The following is a 21,239-nucleotide window of genomic DNA, read 5'->3' as shown; positions in this document are numbered from 1 at the left end:
TTATGCATTTCACTGATGCTTTGGTTGAATTACCTTTTCCAGATGTGTATGGGGTTATTTGTATTTTGCTGAATTTTATTCAAATCAGTCATTTGTGAAATAGGTCTGATATATGCTATTCTGCTCTTGAAGAAGCAGACATGTTCTGTGAAACGCGTTGAGCCTGTTTTTAGGACATGTTTATGTTAATTGTTTTGTTTAAAAAAAAACATTTGCTTGGATCTTAGTGAGTTTTTTGTATGCCTTTAAAGTCCCTGTTATTTTTCAAAAGTTATTTTTTCTTTCCTAATGGATTATTGGGTTTGATACAGTAGAACACGCAGAGGCAATATATCTATTCCAATCCTAGATCTAGCCCAAGGTCTCAATTAGCCTTTGCTAATACACTCTCACAATTCTTAAGTACTAACATTTCTCTAGTTATCTCTTTACCTTGCTGTGGCAGGCTTGAAACACTTGGCCTTTGATGATGCTGCATTGCTTCTCAGCCCAGGAGCGTCTATGTGGGTTCTGACTGCAAGGGTTAATCACTGCGCTGTATTCAGGACAAGTAGAGTCAAGCTTCCAGCTGTTCCCAAACTCCATAACATTGGTGACCGGCAACATGTGGCTGGTTTTAAAGTCATTTTGTGAATTGCCGTCAAAGTTTCCACACAAGCCACAGAGCTTACCCTATTGGTAAAATAGGAGAATGATTTGTGTAAATTACCCCTACATAAATTAACATGAGTTTTACAGCTTTATATTACTAAACCGCATATTATATTCATTAACCATAAAAGGCAGAATTTACCTAGAGCAATGAACTATGCTTACAGGTTTTGCTGATCTAATTTCTTTAATATTTTATGAGCCACTATGTAAAGTGACTGAAAATGCATTAAAAATGAAAATGTTGGTAATTCATTTTCCTATAGAGATATCAGGAAATATAACTTGTTTTCCTCTTGACATGTTTCCTTTAATCTGATACTATAATCAATTTGGTAATTCCACAAAATTGCTAGATGCAAGAGGAGAGAAAGCATATGTCTTTGTTAAATTATACAATTAGTCAAAGTAGTTTGTGCGACTTCCCTTTGTGAGAGATTCTCCTTGTATATAGTTTTCCTTAAAAAACATTAGCCTTTTAGCAAAATACTAGAATTTGTAATATATTGATTGGGACCTCCATTAACCAAAGGTTTAATTAATTATTACTAGTACTAGCACCTTGTTTATTCTCTAGTTTATATTAACATAACATTGTCAAGTGCTTTGGAAGATGTGATGCACAGGGGACCATGCTACATACAGAACATGGAGGACATCTCAAAGTATAACTAGATAATGGTGTGAACTGTTACCGGTACTACTTCAAACATAGCTTGTCAGAGATCCTTGATCAATTTTCCTCTATCCCAAGACTAAAAAAAGCTGATGATGTTTGTCTTTTTAACTTTCACATAAATATTTCTGTGAAGTTATTGAATGACAAGCAAAGGCTTAACAGCTTGTTAATGAGTAAATTATTGTCAAACATAGTCAATGATTCCCATGCAACATCTTTGAAGTTCTAGAATGTGGACATTCTAGGGTACATCCTGGAAACATATCCTAGTTTAATACATGTCGCTTGCTAATGGACAATGGGCATAGGCCCTTGTTCCTTAATAATAACATGTCTTTCTTGATCCTTATTGTTTTATGTCAATCTACTGTTGTCTGGTATACTTCACACATGATTTGTATGTCTTTACATTTTAAGTATTAAGTACAAATAATAAATAATATTTAATTTTTGCAGATGACAAATGACTTCATTTATCATGTGTATGAACTAATCACATGTTATGAATCCTAATATTGTGTACATGATATTTAATATTTATTTGTTTAACCTAAAGCTACTTTTATATTACTGTATTTCTGTTTATTATCTTTACCTTATACTAGCTTGAATAAGAATTTTGTTTTTTTTTTCAAGGAAAGTTACAATAGATACTATATGAGATGTAAATTATTACAGCTATTGCTAAAATTGTCTGGGTAGCAGTTGATGTTTTCAGATGTACCAAGTCACACTATGTTTTTGTAGCAATGTTGGGTGCATGCTCAAATCAAAGCAAAGTATAAATGTTCTTACCTTGTAGGCAGGGGAAACCTTTATGAACAAAGTGGTTTTTCTATCCCAGATTAGGATAATACCATTACTTGCTTCAATGACAAGGTAATTACCAACTTCACGGGTCAAATAATCCACATGGTTCCCACCTTGGCCTTCCATCTTCTGTATAGTTTTCTCTGCTAACTTTAGTATCTTATTCTAAATTCAGAAAAATATTTGTATGAGACTCCAAAGGTTATCTTATCTTATTAATTTGCCTTAGTTAAACATGAAATAAGAATTGCATTTAAGTAAAAAAAAAATAATAAGCCCTTTTTTTAAAATTCTTGCCAATATGTAAATATGCTATCGCATTTGTATCCTCAAAATCCTCTATTACCCTGAGCAGAATCAATTAATATAAAAAATTCTACTATAAGGAAGGGACAAAATATTTTCAGAACAGAAGTGGTATCAAATACTATAAAAAAAAGATCTGAGTGTTGTAAAAGAAAAAAAAAAAGCTGAATAAAACCATTGGTAATAATTATTTCCCTACTGATCTGATTATTTATAAGTACATACCCCAAGAAAAACCTTGATAGATTTTGAGCATGTGACTCCTGTAGTACCACATCGGACATTTTCTGTGATGATACTGAAGTTACCATCAGAATTGTCACAGTAATCCTAGAATTTTGTGAAATAAAAAAATATTTTAAGCACAACAAACATAAGACAAATGAGCCAAACAGAATTATGTGTTTGTTTTCTACAATCTATAAATTGCCAGAACAACTGAAAAGTAAGATTCATCAATCATCATCATCAATGCTATTACAATATTTAGTAATGAGTATAGGCAAGTGTATTGCTTAACAGTTGATTAAAAGAAAATTTGAATAGTTTAGGGAAAGCAGATACTTTTGAAATAACACTGTATTAAGCTAAGTGAAATATCAATTTGTTCACCTTGGTAAGTGTTAACAGCATATGTTAAACTGATATTAATTTTAAAATGATTATATGTAGTTTATATAGCTTTTTGTAAATTTGGAGAGTTTTTTCACTTGTGTTTGATTTTTTGGGGGATTATGCTGTTTTTCTATTTCGAGATTGTCGTAGTGATATGATGCTTCCCTTTTAACTACCCCCATTTTTTAAAAAAATTTAAAAATTTACCCATTCCCCAATAATTTATGTTTTCCTCATTAAAAAATAAAAAATTAACTTGTTTAATTACTTTTGTATGACTTATATTTTGTACTTATCTTTGAATATTCAATAAACCTGAAACATTTAAAAAACAGCATATATTTATTAAATTAATCAACCATAATAGCTGTATATTTACTCTAAAAACTTTGGACAGAGAAATGACATAACTGGTATGTCTGCAAAGTAGTTGGAAAATTCAGTTGATCAACATAAAGTAGTTAGGAATGTCCATGATATAAACATATTCATTTGCAGCACCTACCTGGGCAGCCACAAACTCGCATTCACCATCGAAGTCATAAAGTTTGTCATCAAATGTTATATAATGACCACTTCCATAGATTGTACATGTTCCATAACAGACAGCATCTGTGCAGGTCCATTGTCCATGCTGGCATAAGCTTGCAATTAAAGAAAAGTACATTTAGTAACATTGTGTATTCATTTGTGCAATAATACAAACATGACCATACATGTACCATATAAAAGAGATAAATACATCCAAACAAAACATTGTGGACAAATAAGGTACACAGTTATTATTAAGTTATCTAATTGACCTCTGGTTATCAAGGTAAAAAGAAAGTATGTGTACTTAATTACCATGTATTGCAGTCAACCTTGATGTTGGTCCCATGTGGGTAGATATCTTCATTATGGTAACAAGGACATTTTACTTCAGGAACACAGCTACCAAAACCATCATCATACAGTCCATAGGGGCAAACACATCCTGATAAACACTCCGTCTGAAACTAGATGACCAAAAAGACACATTTAGGATTATAACACCATAAAAAGTAAAAGGGTTCTTCCCTTTGATTTAAAAAGTAATTGGTTTTGGGGGTTTAATGGAGATGTTCCACATTCTTTGCCTTCAAAGTCATGTGACTTAACTTCTTATTCTGGACATAATTGGGGCATAAAAGTGATACTTCCTATCTTTAAAGCAAAAGAGTGCTGTGGAAAAACATAATTGTGTCTATTGTCTGAACACCCACCATACTGCACAGTATACCAATTGTAGGGCTTTTCAAGAATTTATTTGACATATGAAAACCTCTTATATCAGTAATAGGAAAGCAATTTTGGAAACAAAACTGTTCTATTTCATTAAAGATCATTATGAAACATCTAAATTAAAAAAAGAAATGAACATACATATTCCACTCCAAGAGTTTTGCAGCTTCTGTGCACAGGGGTTTTTGAAACACCTTTCTGTTCTTTGTTACAGTCATAGTAGACTTTTCCTGGGGGGCAAGCTGTATAAAGGAAGAGCACACAAATTAGGAAAAGAGTGTGAGAAAAGCTCTGATAGAATGGTTTTAAAACCCAAAAGCATCAACGTTTAAAATATTCACTATAGGACAGCTTAGGGCATGACCAGCTTAACTGTCATGTTGAAAAAGATAATTTTGTATCTAATATTTAGGAAGACACAAGTGTAGCTGGTTTAATAGACTTTCATCAGGCAGAAGTAATTCATATTTAAAAATCACAAAGAATAATGCCAGTCTATATTATTTCTTGATCAGGGTCAACATTGAGGTTGACTTACAAAAGGAAAATAGACTGTTCAATTGGTTAAACTTTTTGTTCAATTGGTAAACCTTACAAAAGGTATTTTCATGTAGAGTAGAGAATGTGGTGAAAAGGATTGCAATAAATACCCAATAATGTTCAAAGAAATGATAAAAACATGATTCATTAAAGCTCTCCAAGACCAAGATTCATTAAAGCTCTCCTAACTATTTTAGGAGAACCCGGATTAGCCAGCAAACCAGCAATGTATTTTTGCTAATGCTAGTCTGCCTCAATACATCTGGAATTAAACAGAAGATATCCAACGGATGCTCAGACTATGCAGACAGGACCGCAGTCAGCAGCCCTTTTTATACACATTAATGTATTACCAACAGCCAGCCATAAAGTTTGAGCAGGGCTGCGTGCTGCTCCTTTAACACTTACAGCATTAGGCCATAGCCTTCATTGGCAATGTAGAAATCCTTCCTTGCTTGTAATACCTATCTTTAGATGACTCCTAGAAACATAATTGCAATTTGGAGCACAGTGGGACTATGTATGATTATGATGTTGTTAATACCATAACTTTAAGACTTTATGGTATATAAAAAATACATTATAAAATGCAAAGGATAGGATCCAATAACAACCAATCAGTAATATCAGTGACAGCTGATTTCCCATAGGCTGCCAGATCCACTAGTAGATTTTATAAATGTATTTTAGTCTCTGTTAGTTATCTGATACAGGTACTGTATATGTTTACTTACTTTGATTCACGCGGACAGTACAGTCCAGTTTTCCATTGCGACAAGTGCTAATAAAAACAAAAAAACAGACATAATTAGAATTTTAATTCAAAAGGAATATTATTTCAATAGGAATCAGTGATTATACAATTTTCTTTCACATCAGTAATTATATCCCTGTATAACAATACTCGAGAACACACACACACGTATCTGACTTTTCCATGTGTTCTATGTTCCACATGCCAGCCATCGGGTCTTGCAGTGATGTAACAGCACGGTCAGACTGGGGACCTGTGGCCCACAAATGGAAGTGAGATGGAGGGCCCACAAGAACACATAGCTCCCCTTGCAAAGTGACATTTTCTTGTAATGCAGCAGGGGCTAGGGATCCACCAGAGGGCACAAAGATACCAAAATTTGAGGGAATATGACTGGGTTCCAGAAGAGTTTTTTTGGGCCTCCTGTGGGCTATTCTAATCCTGTATAACAGTAGTCGGTAGAAGTTTTAGATAGCAGGGAGATGCTATAAGCTCTGCAAAAGAGCCACATTTTCACTAGTTGCCTAACAGAGAGGTACATATTCAACCTTTTTCACAGGGTGCAGATTTTCTTTTGTGAAAGCAATAGGTTTGATTGGGTATTGGTACAGCTGTAGAAAGGGATAAATGATAAAACATAAATATCTTCCTTAAGCTACAATACACCAAATGTGCTTTGTTCCACTGTTATTATGTGTCTTTTCTATCTATATAGAGTTCCACTTTAACTGCATAGCTGGGTATACATTATTTTACATTTTCAAACTTACCATAGTTCATTTTGTAGGGGAATCATCTGTAATGGCTTTAGATATTCACCACGGTGGTAGCATGAACATTGGGAAATGGGCACACAGGAACCCTTTTCATTCAAGAACTCCCCATCTGGACAGCCACAGCCCTCTACTGGGGAAAACGCACCAGTGCATGCTTTCTCTCCATCTGCCAAGGAACGACAGGTCGGCTGGCATGTTGTCAGGTTATACAGGAAGACTTGGGAAGATGGGCATGAAGTAATGTTCTGGTCTGCAATGCATAAGAAGAGAATGCAGCTTACAATTCACAAGTATCATGTAACTAATTTCCTTGGCTATACACAAACCACAGAAAGAGTATAAGGAATCATCTCCTGGAAGAAACATGATGTTGCCATTGTTAGCTTTCCTTTTTGCAAATGGTACAGTCCTGGCTTTCAGGATATACAAAGAGGTATATAATGTTCAAGATCATTGATTTAGAAATTACTAAAGCCAGGAAACATCATCATAGTCTGAAAACTAGCACTAGTTAATATCTTCTATGACACAGAATTACATACAGAAATATTAAGGATTAAAGGTGAGAGAAAGGTAACTTCAGAAGGAACAAACAGACCTTCAGAGATATGCTCTAGCACCTGACTGACATTTATATATGGGTGATCAGTGCATTGGCAAGAGGTGTCATGAGCGTATTTCAGTTTCATAAGTAAGGGAAGTCAGAATACAGTAACCAAACAACTAAAGCAGTTTAATATTTAGTATGAACACTGGCCAACACTAATATACTTAACTAGAAACATTTTTGTTTTGCCCTCAAAAGGTAATTTAAAAAAATAATCTTGATTTTGTACGTAGGCCTACTTTGTCACAGTGTGACTCAAAACTGCACTTGTCTCTAGTGCCAGGGATTGACAGTGCTTGTTACACACTTTACATGAGGATACAGAGACATCTATTGGTGGCCAACAGCCATGCACAAAATATATAATGTGAGTGAGTGACCCATCATACCCAACACAAAATGAGAAAATACTTTACCTTTTGTAACAAAAAAAAAAAATACACAGAGCCTATCCAATTTTGAAATGTTTGCCCCTTTTACATAAATGCTTTAAAAATATCACATCATGGATTGATTTATTTATATAATTGTATTGGCATTTCTATTGGTTACTGTTTTATATGTTAGCAGTGATGGCCACAATTTGTACCTTTATTTTATACAGGTTACCTATATGCAAAGGTAAAAGTAGGTACAATGGTTTATATTCAGTTTATACTCAAGTATACATAATAAAAGTGTTTGGACATGGAAATTAAAGCAAATGCAAAGGTGAATGTAGAAATATATATGCATTTTTACATATTTAAAAAAACTGTCAACACTTATATATTATATATATAATATTCATTTGAGGTTTTAAAAAAAAGTTCTGGCCTTCAAAAATTATATGTAACAGAAATATAAGGGTTAACGCTAATGATTCAAGCTGTGCTAACACATACATGTGTAATCTGATTATACATTAAAGAGGTATAAGCTTCCTTGCTTGTTACTTTTAATATTATTGAACTATTTCGACACCTTTCTTTACACATTTTCATCCTCATTGTCTTTTCATCACACCGTTTAAACTGACATGAGGTCAAATCAGTACATTCTGACAGGCAATTTGATTTCAGATATAAAAGTTTTGCAACAGACTTAAGCATCCTTTTCATTTCAAAATTGTAGCTCTCTGAGTTTTCCAAATACATTGGCATTAAAATAGATTCCTAATTTCCAGTGACAATTAGATTATTTATTATCAAATAATGAATTATTATTATAAATTATTATTAAAAATTCAGATAATGTCAGAGGCCCAGTGTACTTAGATTAAACATTGGTTGGTGGACATGGAAGACTTACCACAAATTCCATTCCTCCATCCCCAAAGGATAATGCCTTTAGCAGCGCAGGCCTTGACATAGGAGGACAGTGCTGCACACATACACTGCTCACTGTCCTCACAGCTACAAGTGTCATAACGACATCTCTATAGACAGAAACAGAACATTCACGTTAGATATTTACATATAGATGTAATGTAAGTATGCAAAAAATTGAAATGGAAACACATCTGAAGAAACACGCTTCCTTTACTGTTTTACCTTTTAAAATCACGTTTATCACATTTTTTTACTGTAGGTTCCCTTGACCCATCAGTAATTGTGGTATACAGGTAGTCCCCGGGTTACATACAAGATAGGGACTGTAGGTTTGTTCTTAAGCTGAATTTTAATAAGCAGGGTAACACTAAGTATTAAACTGATTTAATCTTAGGGAGTAATGGTCTCAGGTTTACCATCCAACACTATGGACTAATATTCAAAGTCAAAAAAAGATTCACATTGTCATGCATGAATAGTCATTTAAAAATATAAAATAGGACTGTGTGGCCACATTTACAACATACAACTCACCTTTACATACTCAGTGGGATCAATAGTAGAGTGGCATTTTGCAAAAGGAGACTCATGTTTTTTCAGTTCAGAGCACCAGGACCTAGCATATTTATCTTAAAGGAAAAAAGATTACAAGCACGTCAATGCATATAGCTCAATTTTATTTTTTATTACCCATGTTACCTGAATTTTACTAAAAAAACAGGTGAATACATTCAATCATAAAAAATAATAAATAATATCAGAATCAGTGGCACCTTTAGTACAACCACCATGGATTGTAGTGTTCAAAAGAGGAGGTTGTATTATTAAAGCTACAGAGTCAGAGGACTTCCTGTATCACCTAAATTCATTTGAACTGCTGAACATAATCAGGTAGCATACAAAAAAGAACAAGGTAGAAAAGCTTTTAAATAGGCTTTGATGATACATTTAAACTTTACCCTTGGAAATTACCATATACACCTTATAGTACTTAAGTATCAAACATCCTAACCTTTGGGCCTAATTTTTATATTGGCTAGGATTTACAAAGAAACGTAACATATAAACCCCTAAATGGAACCTTGTCATCACCATGAAAAGGCCATAAGCCATAGAAACTATATTATTGAGCAGATAATTATATGAAACTATTCCCCCGAAAATCTTACTATTGTTGTGTGACATGCCACATTAATTACACATAAAAGTTAATTTTCCTAGCTTTAAATGCTGATCTGTAAATTGCAGCAAATTTTTGTATTGTTGGCTGTAATGGCATTTTGCTTAATCCCATACTTGGAACATTACTTTTTTCCAATTAAATCCAATTACATTTGAAAAATACATTTATTTCGTTGAAAATTAATCTTTGTCATAGTGTTAAAACTGTAAATTTAGTCTTCAGTAAAACAAAATGTTACCTTTCTCAATACTGAGGCTACAGGGATCATCCAAGACATCCGACATATCTCGGCAGGTGGGCTGGGCCTTCCATGTGTTGGCAAAGGCAGATGCTGTGGCTTCTACAAGACCACCTGATGTTTTAAAATCATCTGTTTCCTTGGAATTAAAGTTCCCACAGAGACCTTTAAAGTATAAAAAAGCTGTTAAAAGCCTTGTACAAAACAGAAAACATATCAGAAGTTGTAGTGATAATTTATAGTTTTCATAAACATTTCTAAAACATCATTCATTTGCTTAATGGAGGATGGGATATGCTACTTCCTATGTGTATTTACATAACAAAATAAAATATAAAAAAAGTGTACAGAAGTGTTAAGTATAATAAAAGCAGTCTTAGTGATTTTTGGGGGCGATCTGGAGCTGAATGGTTACATGGAGATTCATGCAAAAAGATTATGAATGATATGATACAAAAAATGAAAATAAAATCCCCAAATTACAGCAATTTAGATTAGGAGATTGTATTCTGTATATCGCCTTCTCCCAGAGCAGGGCAAGGGATAAGGATGATAATTTGTAAATCACACAGCCATTGTTATACAATGATGGCAAATAGGGACAAAATCATTGGGTTTATTTTTAAGCTAAAGCACATTTGTAATTTAATTGGGTTTGTTTAAAATGACCAATCATATATTCCCCAAACTATATTTTAAAAACACCGCAGTTTTTCAGACGCATGGCTGGAACAAAGCTTAGTGCTGCAGAATTACTGAAGCCTTTATGCAGTCATTTTTTCCATGGTCAGTTATCTCATGAAGCCATTGACCATGTCTACTTTATGTGTGTTGTAAGGAGCACTTGCAGTCTCCACCAGAAGCCCACAAAAATGGTGAAAAAAATCTGCAGATTAAAAAGACTTGAAAAGCAACTATTATATGACAATGATATGTTAAAGTTTGTGATTTTATTAATTTATGAGTTTAGGCTTTAGTTACCCTGTCTTGTATTGAATACCAAGACATTCCCAATACAATAGACTTCCATATCCCATCACCAACCCAAGTTGTAACTCACCATGCAGTTTTCTCCTGGAGGATTTTTCCATTGTAATATACAGTTGCATAACAGGTGATAGCTGAATCTGCATCTGGGGACCAGATGTAGCTTGAGCAATGATGAAGGAATCAGAGGGCTGTATGATGGAAAAACTTGCTGTAGGGAGAAAACACAAAAAGCCTGTAAAAGCCTATAAAAAACGACTATGATCTCATAGAATTTCTAATGGCAGATCTTTTAATGAAATTGATGGCCCCTAGAAGCTTATACTCCCCTTTCGCTCCAATTAGCGGCTGGAATTAAGGGGGAAACCTGGTACTGAAGAATATAAGGGAATATACAGTATGCCCCCTCACCTTTCTCCTAAGTAATAGAACTGGGTTGCAACAGTAAGCCATTTACCCTTAATAGACAAAGCCCAATATATAACAAAGCCAAAAAGATTATAACAAACTATGTTTTATTTGTGCGTGTGTTCAAAATTATGACCTGCTGAGGATGAACATTGGTTACATACAACACTAAATTTTTCTACACTTTTACCTATTGAAGTAAAAAAAAAAAAATCATAATATTTACTAAAAATTGCATTCAGACTGTTCAAGAAAATACTTGTTAATCCTACTGGAAATCTAATGAACTTGTAACTTCTATATTACCGAAATCTATTCTTCTTCCCTTTTATAGCACAGCAAATGAACATTTTCATTTTAGAAATGGAAGTGTGTTATTATGAGGATCAGCAGGTGGAAATGAAGAAAATGAAGAAAATAAAAACTGAACAAGACTAATTCAGCCATTACAAGGACTGGCATTACAGTATACTAATACATTTCAGCGCACTGAACATTAATTTATTTAATTGGCTGAACCATTAAAGATTTTTTCTTTCTTCTTCTTTTTTTACAGGTGAGCAACACTCTGGTAGGGCTTCAATCTGACCAAACTGTCTTATGTTGAACTAAACGAAAAACAATAAATGGTATTTTGTATACGTGATACGGTTGACGATATTACCTGTAATGTGAGGCAGTGTCACTTCAAGGTAATTTAGTAAAACTGTCCCATCTGCTTTAAAGATCACAATCTAAAGAAATAAAATGCCATTGTCGTTAAACTAATACCAAGATTTTTGAAAAAGTAATTTAAGGTAGCATTGTCTGTTTTGAAAAAGTTGTTGAAAAATTCAAAATATCAGAAAACATTTCAGATAACTTGTAAGAATTTATTTAAATTTTATTACATTCATTTTATCAGTATACTTGCATTTTGTGGGTTGTCGGTAATTAGAACAACAGACTTCAGACAGGTTTCTCTGTCAGAGGAGCTGCATGGAACCAATTCTCCAAGTATAGTGTGGGATTCATTCCTGGAACCCTATAAAAAAAAAACACTACTTATAAAGATATTGTATATACTGTATTCTGATTTACTGTTGTACCCAATTAATTTAAAGTCATTGTCAAATTGTCGAATTGAGAAATACAATCCAATCCAGTGCATTTTATGTTTAATCTCAGGTATACATTTTATACTTCTATGTTGTTCTCCTTGCCTAGAAAGAGGTGGACATACAAATGTATCTAATAATATGGTCAGTCATGAAAAATGATGTGTCCTTTGTACCTAAAGTTTATCAAGGCCCAAAAACAACAACGTAATATATTTCAGATGTTTATTGGTGTCACACCAGGTTACACATATCCTTTGGTTGGTAGATCAATCAGCAGTTCACACAAGTGAGATAAAGATGTTTGTGCTACCTATTCAACTCACTGGAAAATAAATAATACACTGCTTTTTTGGCAAAATGTATTTTCTGTACTTGCTATTATTGTTCTTAGCCAAAAATATTAACTAATGCACACATCACATCTAAGGACTGATATATTGCAATATGTTCCATTTTTGTTTTCTAGTTTAGATGGTCCCCAAAGCAGGTCAATGGCGGGGGTGGAAATACATGGTAGTGTTAAGGCACAGGTTGGACTACGTCATCACCTTTCAAGTCCAAGTTGAGTCCCAAGTCATTGACACCAAGTCCCAAGTCAAGTTTCAAGTTACCAAGAATTCTTCCAAGGCGAGTCCCAAGTCAAGTCACTTCATTTTAAAGTAATTTTCAAGTCATACTTAGTCTGTTATGATGCCTTCCTTCCCGCATTCCTTGCATTCTACGTTCCACTAAGTTTGACTTTCTCCACTGACAGGGGACGGGAAGGAAGGCAGTGAGGCATCTGTAACAATGCCTTCCTCCTCGCCCCTTCAGCTGTCAGAGGAGAAAGCAGTGGACTTATGCAAAGAAGGCAATGTTACAGAAGACTAACTTCAATTCGAGTTGCAAGTCACTGGACAAAAACCCCAAGTTGAGTTGCAAGTCGCTGGAGAAAACCCCCAAGTCAATTCGCATGTCGTTTATTAAGTGACTTATGTCGGACTTAAGTCACAAGATTCAAGTTCCAACCTCTGTGTTAAGGTATTACTTCCTACAACATAGGTGGTCCCTATCCCAAAATGCAGGTTCTGGATCCTGAGCAAGCTATTAGTAAACCTAGAGGTTACCATGTGAGTGGCCAAGGATGAGTGCATTTACATATGAAAAGTAGTAACCATCAAAAGGTCACTATTTCATAATAACAAGGGGAAGAGCAGTTCCTGGGGAAAAAATCTAAAGGTATGCACTAAGAATTTGTGCCGTCAGGTGTCAGACAATCCTGTTTATATATATGGATATACATTTATTTTCCTCATAGATACATTTCCCTGATTTAATAAAGCTATCCAAGACTGGAGAAAAAGGTTGTACTTTTATCAGTGAACCTGTGTAATCCAAAAATCTGAAATGGATCTGGTCCAGGATTGAAAACATTTGCGAACAAATAGCAAATGACTTTAAGAAATCTAATACAGGTTTGCTGGATCACCCAGGTTCACTGATGAAAACGTATCCTCACCAGCATTGGAGAGCTTTAATAAATCAGGACCATTGCCACAGGGCAATAAACAAATCATCTTCTTGATTGGCATTGGTGGAGTCACATAGACGTGAATTATACAGTGCAGTGGCAAGAGGTTTAATAATTGAAAAAGATGATTGGGCAAAAGAAGTGCATGACTTTTTTTGCTTACAATCCCACCACATTGCATAGCAGTGGTTTAATGTGGGTTGTGATACAATGTAATGCAGGACCACCATGGGTCTGCTGGCAATCTAACTGCAGCACACCAACTGATGTCACACATATTACTGTACATTACAATGAAATCTGAATGAGGCTTAAACATTGGTTGCTGCTATAGTAGAATGTTAGATGGGGAATGCACTTGTGCCGGCAAATATACAGGTGCAAAAAACAAAAACTATTATCAATACAGTATTCTGTAGACACAGCTGATTTTACAATATTTCCCTAAAAGCAGGTAACATTGGAACATGATTTGAGATTTGTCAGAAAAGAGAAACTCTCTTGCCTTAGACAGCACATAGTAGCAGTTTCCATGAAATGTATAGGCTTTCCCATCAAAGGTTGTAATATGGGACCCTCCTTCAATGGAACAAACTCCAGGACATGAGTTATCTGTACAATTCCATCTTCCTGATTCACAACGGCTGTAGTAGAGAGAAACGTGATAATGTATTAAAGGTAAATGGGAGATATGCTATCTCAATCAGAGTTTCAGAAAAACAAATACAACTAACACTTGAACTAATAATTTATAATATTAAGAACCAAATGTACTTCCCCTCCACCAATCAGCTAGTAATAATAATACCCAATGATGTGTTTGATGTTTGTTGGGAAATCATTTTAGTTCACTTTTTGTGACCATTTTGGCGTTCTAAACTAGAAAATGAACATGCCCCCCCCCCCCCCCCCATCCCACCATGCTACTACTAAAAACAATCATATACCTGTAAATATATATATATATATATATATATATATATATATTTATTTATTTATTTATAGTATAATAATATTTATGCAATTATAATCACATCATCAATACTGGTAATATCTTTAAAGTGTATGCAAACCTAATACTATTTCTATGGTATATTTGTGATCATGCCTTACTGTAATGTTCAAATGTTTTGCATAATCTAGTAGACCCGATGGGGAGCCCAATAGTCAACTAAAGAAGTGTGTCCAGAAGACTGACAATACTGATTCCTAGGTAAAGAATTTTGCAACAGAGTTACACAATAAACTATACAGTAGGCATGATGCCATATATACTTCATTGTAAAAAACATATATTAGGGTTTACATGCACCTTAAGTTCAGCAGGGTTTATATATAATATCAGTTTTATTGAGTTAGGGTTCTCAAATCAGCCTCACTGTGCTTACCATTTATCACAGTCTTTCTTTATTGTCTTTCCTGGAGCATATAATGTTCCTCCATGTTTACAATGGCATTCACTAACTGCAACACACCCTTTAAAGGTGTAATCATCATGCACAGTACCTGAAAAGAATATTACATAATTAGAAATCCAGGCATTTTGTAAGCTTGGCTAAGCTTGGCTTGGTTTGACAAAACTTTGACAAAGAAAACCAATCCTTTTCTTTGATCTATATAGCATTGAAAGTGGAATCACCCTAAATCAATCTAGATGGGTTTCCATTTGGGCATTTAGATTACTAACAGTTTAACATTTTTGTTCATTTTTATAATTTTTTTCCTTGTGTGTTTGGTAATCAGTGTAACCAACATTGATATCGTGATGTAATATTTAGTGGTTGTTTATGAGTTGAACCCCCTCCCTCCCCAACTGTTTCTTATATATATCAGTAACTCCTCTACTCGGATTCCCATTTTTGCATCTCTGGGTGTGCACAACTACAGGGATCATTAGTGTTAGTCGAAAATCTCACTATTCGATTCAACAGCCATTTGATCGAATAGGACGATATTGATCGGGCGATCGAACGTCGAATTCGAACAATATTAAAGTCAGTAGGGGGAAAGTTCAGGTTATTTTTCGGGACTGTGTAGAACTGCAATCCCGTGTCTTTCAGGTCGGTTTTATCCGAACTCGAAAGGCTATATTCGGGTCGAATATAAGGCAACTGGAATTCGCACACCAACACTACGGACCATTATCTCACATCTTTCGAATTGCTAATACATTGTGTATTGTGTAAAATGCAACAGGAGAAACAGAAAGATCTCAAGTAAAGTAGAGGTAACCAAAAACTTTTAGGTTGTCAGGAACACAGCAAGCAACTATGGCATGTAAGTCTCACCATCATATTCCCCATGAGATATTAAAAATTTAGCAGTGTGCTCAGCCCAATATTTTCCATGTATGATTAAAATTAGTTTGAATAGGCTCATCCCTGCCTCTCTCTACAAAACATTTTACTTTGCAGTACTTGCAGGCAGTATCCTACAGGAAAATGCATAACCATTCTGTTCTAGATGATTTATATCACTGTATCTGAAACCTTTGTCTAATGCAACTCACCTTCAGGACAGAAGCAGCCGTCCATATAATGCTCCTCACACAGGTTGTGTATTTCTAGGTGGGAGCAGGAGCTCTTGCAAGGCGATGCACTCTCTTGATATATCATATTGGCCGGACATTTCTTAGCTGTAAACCATAAAAGACAAATGTTTTGTTGACATATCTAAAATTTTTATCTAATAAATGCAAATATCATTGCATGGTTTCCCAAAGAAATAAGTTGGATGACATATTTTATTGTTCCAACTATATTAATTACATCACATGTTTATGGTTTTCTGTGCATTTTTGTTTGAATCTAGCACTAGTACTTTGCAATAGTCATCTTCATTTCATTCCTCTGCTTCTCTGCTCAACATTGGTAAAGAAAGAAAAACATTTTCAAGTATAAGCATTATGTCAAACCAAGTCAGATTATACGGGACTGAGGATAAGTCCTATATGCAGAAGGTAAACAGGTGTTGAAGAGAACCTCTAGTTATTCTAGCATGAGCCAAAAACTGGTATAGTGTAAAAAGAGACCAAGATCAATTATTTCCAAACTACAAACCCCAGAACACCAAAAGTCTGTGAATGGCAAATAGCTGTCCTTTCCTGCAACTGTACCCGATAAACTAGCAGTGACATTGGTGCCAGTAAGTATATAAAGTACAAAATTAACTTCCAGCTGAATTAAATGCATTTAAAACTACAAAAGAATCAAGTGTCATCATCTGTGACAAATAGCACAGAACCAGATCGAGGAAAGTTCACAAAGAGGATGTTTGGTTGGTAGTTTTGTTTTAAGCATGTGAAAGTGAAAAAGGATCACAGGCTCAAAATGAGTAGAAAGGGAACCTAGCAAAGCAAAGCGAATATTGACTAGTTTAGGACAAGTCAGGAGAAGAGCCTTGCCACCTGACGAGCTCTTCACTTAACACATAGCCCTGTGAACTACTAATAGCTTAACACTTTAGCTTGCATATAATCAATGATATACAGCGAATATATTGAAAATTTATATCTGTTTTACATTAGTAAAAGTAAAAGTCAGTAAAAAAAAGTCAGGGCATAAAAAAGTAACAACATCCCTCCTATCCATATGGTAGAGAATATTGCACTAAAGTGTTCTTCTTTACCTTTCTGCACATTGATAATAGTTAAAAACAACTTCTTTGTTAAGTGCATTCTCTTTTTTCAGGTAGTGTCTCTACTGTCAGTTATGCTGTTCCAAATTTTTCAGAACAATGCAGCATACTTTATGCTTTACAAGTAATCTGATAGCGGTGAGTTAACAATACTTGTATTAACTGTTTCAAACAAACTTGCTAAATGCTATTAAGGTTGGATAAATCATTATGCAGCTGTCTTATAATATGTTATTCTATATATCATCCATAAAGGGGTATGGTCTAATGGGCTATTGTTACCATATGGAAAGAGTCTGATGCAGTCATTTTGGTGTTGTGGATCCCACTCGGGCTATCCAGCCCTAACCCTGCTAAGTGTTTCATCTAAAGTTCTAGAATATACTGAAACAGTAGAAGGATACAGATTATGAATAGGAATATGAGGTCCAGTAGTATTGTGACAGCCTTTTTTAATGCCACCCCTACAAAATACTAAAAGAATTGCCATCTTGCCAAATGTCTCTTTTTTTATGGAAAGCACACTTACGGCAAAAGGAATCAGTCCTCCAGTTTCCTGGGCGACCTCCGGCATGGGAGCATTGCCTGGAATATTCACTTATAGTGCTACACAAACAGAAGGAGTCCTGGGATAGGCCACAGGAACACATGTCCATCATACAGGCAGTAATGTAAGCTTCCACATTGAGGAGATCTTTACAGTCAGAAAATGCGGCATGTCCTAGGTGTTCTTCACACACTGAACGCTATGGATAAAAAGAAGTTTTAAATGATAAAGTTATAGGTATCCTAATAACCTTCAGCAAAGACATGCTCATAATTTCATGCATTCACAAGTATGCTAGTGAGAACTGAGGGCTTAAACACATGGGCATGATTTTGGACAAATATTGGTGGGGTTGGATAGATCAGAATGCAAACAAAAAAAAACTGATGCAAATGAAAAAGGGGAGCTTCCTTGAATATGTTATGCTGTAATTTTAATAACCACTTCATTCAAAAACATGGCACTGCCATCACTCATTAACCTAACATATACATATGATAAAAAAATACTCACATATTGGGAACAATGGTCTGTGTTTGCAATTAGAGTTTCATCTACATCAGTACAGATATCAACTGGGTCATGTATATTCTGCAGGTTTCCAAACTGGGCAGGGCTAAGAATAATATCTGAAGAGTAAAAGACACAATATTAGTATTTAATATAAAAATAGTACTACTATAAATGATACAGTCACAGAGGTTAACCGCATACTACTAACACTATAGAAGACTAGTCGGTGGTTTACCTAGAATGGATGACAGGGAAAATTTGCAACAGAAAAAAAAATCTGACAGTGCCTTCCTCTACTCTAATAAAGAAAAACATTTTTATTTCTTTCTATGTTAAAGAGTTCCCCTCATTTTCTGTCCAAATGTAAGATCACACATGATATATTCTATTCTTAGAAATTTGTACATAAAATGACAAAAATGTGTAGTTATATGGAGATCATATTTTACAATTTCAAAGAATCTTTGTCTACTGATACTGAATGCACCAAAGGTATAGCAAATTAATTACATGGTCTTCCTATTTTTGTATACCAGTGGTGTGTAGTAAGTAATGTTTTGCAATGAACTGATTATTCCTTATTACTCACCTCCAGAGAGGAATTCATCAAAGATTTGCACACCATTATAGTCTCCACACAAGCCACAGGTATGATTGTTATATTTTGGATCAAGCTCCAGCTATGAAAGATAAATGACACGAGCATAAATACACGGCACTTCTTCACTTACAACATGTTTACTATGTTGTGAAATTATCTCTAGCCTAGAATGGTGCCAATAGGAGCTGGAACATCAAAGAAGAACAGCTAAAATAGGACAACCTATCAGAATATTTAGTGTTTACTATTACTTTTTTAAGCAGGTTTCTTGAGGAATTCATAATTAGGTCTGCCACTGTATTTTACGATTTCTGTTCCTACAGATTTATTTTAAAGGGGGTCTTACACTATAATAGAAGGTCCACTTACACTCTCAGCCACTTCTAAATCATCCATTCTTTGCTCTTATTAGAATCTTGAAGATTGGAGCACATCTTTATATGTGAAGTTCATAGCTCAAGGGTCAGCAAACTTTTTTGGCTACTAGGCCATTTTAGGAGGTCAACAAGGCACACTAGGCCGGACTCTCACTCGAGTCCTGCGCTGATGGCTCCGCCCCCCACCAGGAACACCTCTGAAAGAAAATCCCTCTCCTCCTCAATGCGTACGGAGGAGAGCGGAACGCCTCTGAAAGGAAATCCCTCTCCTCTGCAATGCATACGGAGGAGAGTGAATGACCCCTTACCCTGGCGGGGCAAGTGTTAACGCCAGCCGCGCTAAATAAAGCGCCACATGTGGCTACAGAGCCATGGGTTGCCGACCCCTGCCAGCCGGGATTAGGCCGGATCAACCAGGGGGGCATTAGGCTGGAACAGACTACTAGCTAGGCCGTATCTGGCCTAAAGGCCAGAGTTTGCCTACCCCTGTCATAGCTGGAGAAATCTTGTGAGAAGACACTCCAGTCCATTGCAAGAATGTCTTCTCACAGTATATTTTCTGCTTTGTGTTCCACATTATTCTATAGAACTTTTATCTTTTTAGGTACTTTTTCACCCACAAAGACAAGGCGATTTGGGGAGGGTGAGGGGACCTGCAGAGCAAAAACTGACCCTCTGTTTTGGTGGAAAGTCTGCTTTAAGTTATTAACCTCATCATAAATCATTATTAATACTTCCCCAGCATAGTTGAATGCTATATATTTAAAGCAGTGTCCTGGTATTAGCACAGACATACTTAAAGGACAATGTAAGACATAAAAATATTTTTTAACATCCAGAAACACAAAACAACTTTGTATAAATGTATATAATAATTTTGTATGTGCTTTTAAGCAGTCAGCAAAAGCTCTAGCCACTGTAAACATTGCTTTAATTACATGTATTGTTTTTTTACAATTTTTTACATGTATTGTTTTACATGTATTGTTTTTTTATGGTTCTAAATAGTAAATGCAGCAAAGAATAATAATGAGGAAATTATAGGCTTTTCATATAATACCAGTGATTTCAAGATTAATGCTAGAAGCTATAAATGATGCAATGGACCAAAATAATTAGAGTATTTAAAAAATACTAAAAACCAGCTCTAGCTGTATAAATGTAGCCTAACTTTGCCCATCATACACCATCTCATATGATTCTTGGTGGCCAGCTGTGGAAAGCAAAATGCACATCCAAAGTGATTCCTGCTTACTTCTTTCTCCTTAGTCCTGGTCTAGAGACATTTGTCCATTACAGTCTATCTAACTTTATGCAAGGGGTATTTTTCTAGCAATTTTTGAATGTTAATCATTGCAAAAATGCAATGAGGCATAAAAGCTTTATTTGTGGTGCACAGCATTAAAAATAATAAATCAAAAAGGTACAGTGAGGAAATGCCTTACAGTTGTCTGCAATTAAAATGACAGCTGAGGACAAACTATATATATATATATATATATATATATATATATATATATATATATATATATTTATATATAAACCAATAAATGTTTATAGTGGCCTGGGTCTGTGATGACAGCTCCCAAAGAACACGGAAGGAAAAGTAGATTTAGGTGGTATTATTTGCTTAGTTAGTGTAATAAGAATTATACATAAAATGCTGAGATAGCACAGAACTGATATAGCTTTGAATTGGCTTTAAGCTGGTTTTAGCAGTGATATAATAGTTATCAGCATTATAATCATAATTTGTAGCATACTAATATAAATAGGGGCTAATGATATGGAAATCCATACTGTGACCCCATATTGGTGGTATTAAAAT

The 21,239-nt window shown here is 34.8% G+C and overlaps 1 protein-coding gene across 1 annotated transcript in view; it reads right to left on the bottom strand.

The window, feature by feature from the left end:
* Positions 1–19,430, bottom strand: part of LOC140337712 (mucin-5B-like) — a gene marked incomplete in the record, with an annotated part of 52,491 nt that extends 33,061 nt beyond the window's left edge. The window contains 21 exon segments of the mRNA XM_072421514.1: positions 433–672; positions 2,126–2,305; positions 2,672–2,776; positions 3,567–3,705; positions 3,908–4,059; positions 4,466–4,566; positions 5,599–5,645; positions 6,389–6,644; positions 8,292–8,418; positions 8,846–8,940; positions 9,733–9,897; positions 10,793–10,930; positions 11,792–11,861; positions 12,041–12,143; positions 14,235–14,381; positions 15,126–15,243; positions 16,247–16,372; positions 17,903–18,119; positions 18,434–18,549; positions 19,023–19,113; positions 19,404–19,430. Coding sequence (XP_072277615.1) covers positions 433–672; positions 2,126–2,305; positions 2,672–2,776; positions 3,567–3,705; positions 3,908–4,059; positions 4,466–4,566; positions 5,599–5,645; positions 6,389–6,644; positions 8,292–8,418; positions 8,846–8,940; positions 9,733–9,897; positions 10,793–10,930; positions 11,792–11,861; positions 12,041–12,143; positions 14,235–14,381; positions 15,126–15,243; positions 16,247–16,372; positions 17,903–18,119; positions 18,434–18,549; positions 19,023–19,113; positions 19,404–19,430 — 2,760 coding nt within the window.
* Between the last annotated feature and the right edge of the window lie 1,809 nt (positions 19,431–21,239).

Source organism: Pyxicephalus adspersus, chromosome 9 (assembly GCF_032062135.1).
Source record: "Pyxicephalus adspersus chromosome 9, UCB_Pads_2.0, whole genome shotgun sequence".
NCBI lineage: Eukaryota > Metazoa > Chordata > Amphibia > Anura > Pyxicephalidae > Pyxicephalus > Pyxicephalus adspersus.
The sequence above is the reverse complement of the archived record's forward strand: the minus strand, read 5'-3'. Positions and strand labels throughout refer to the sequence as shown.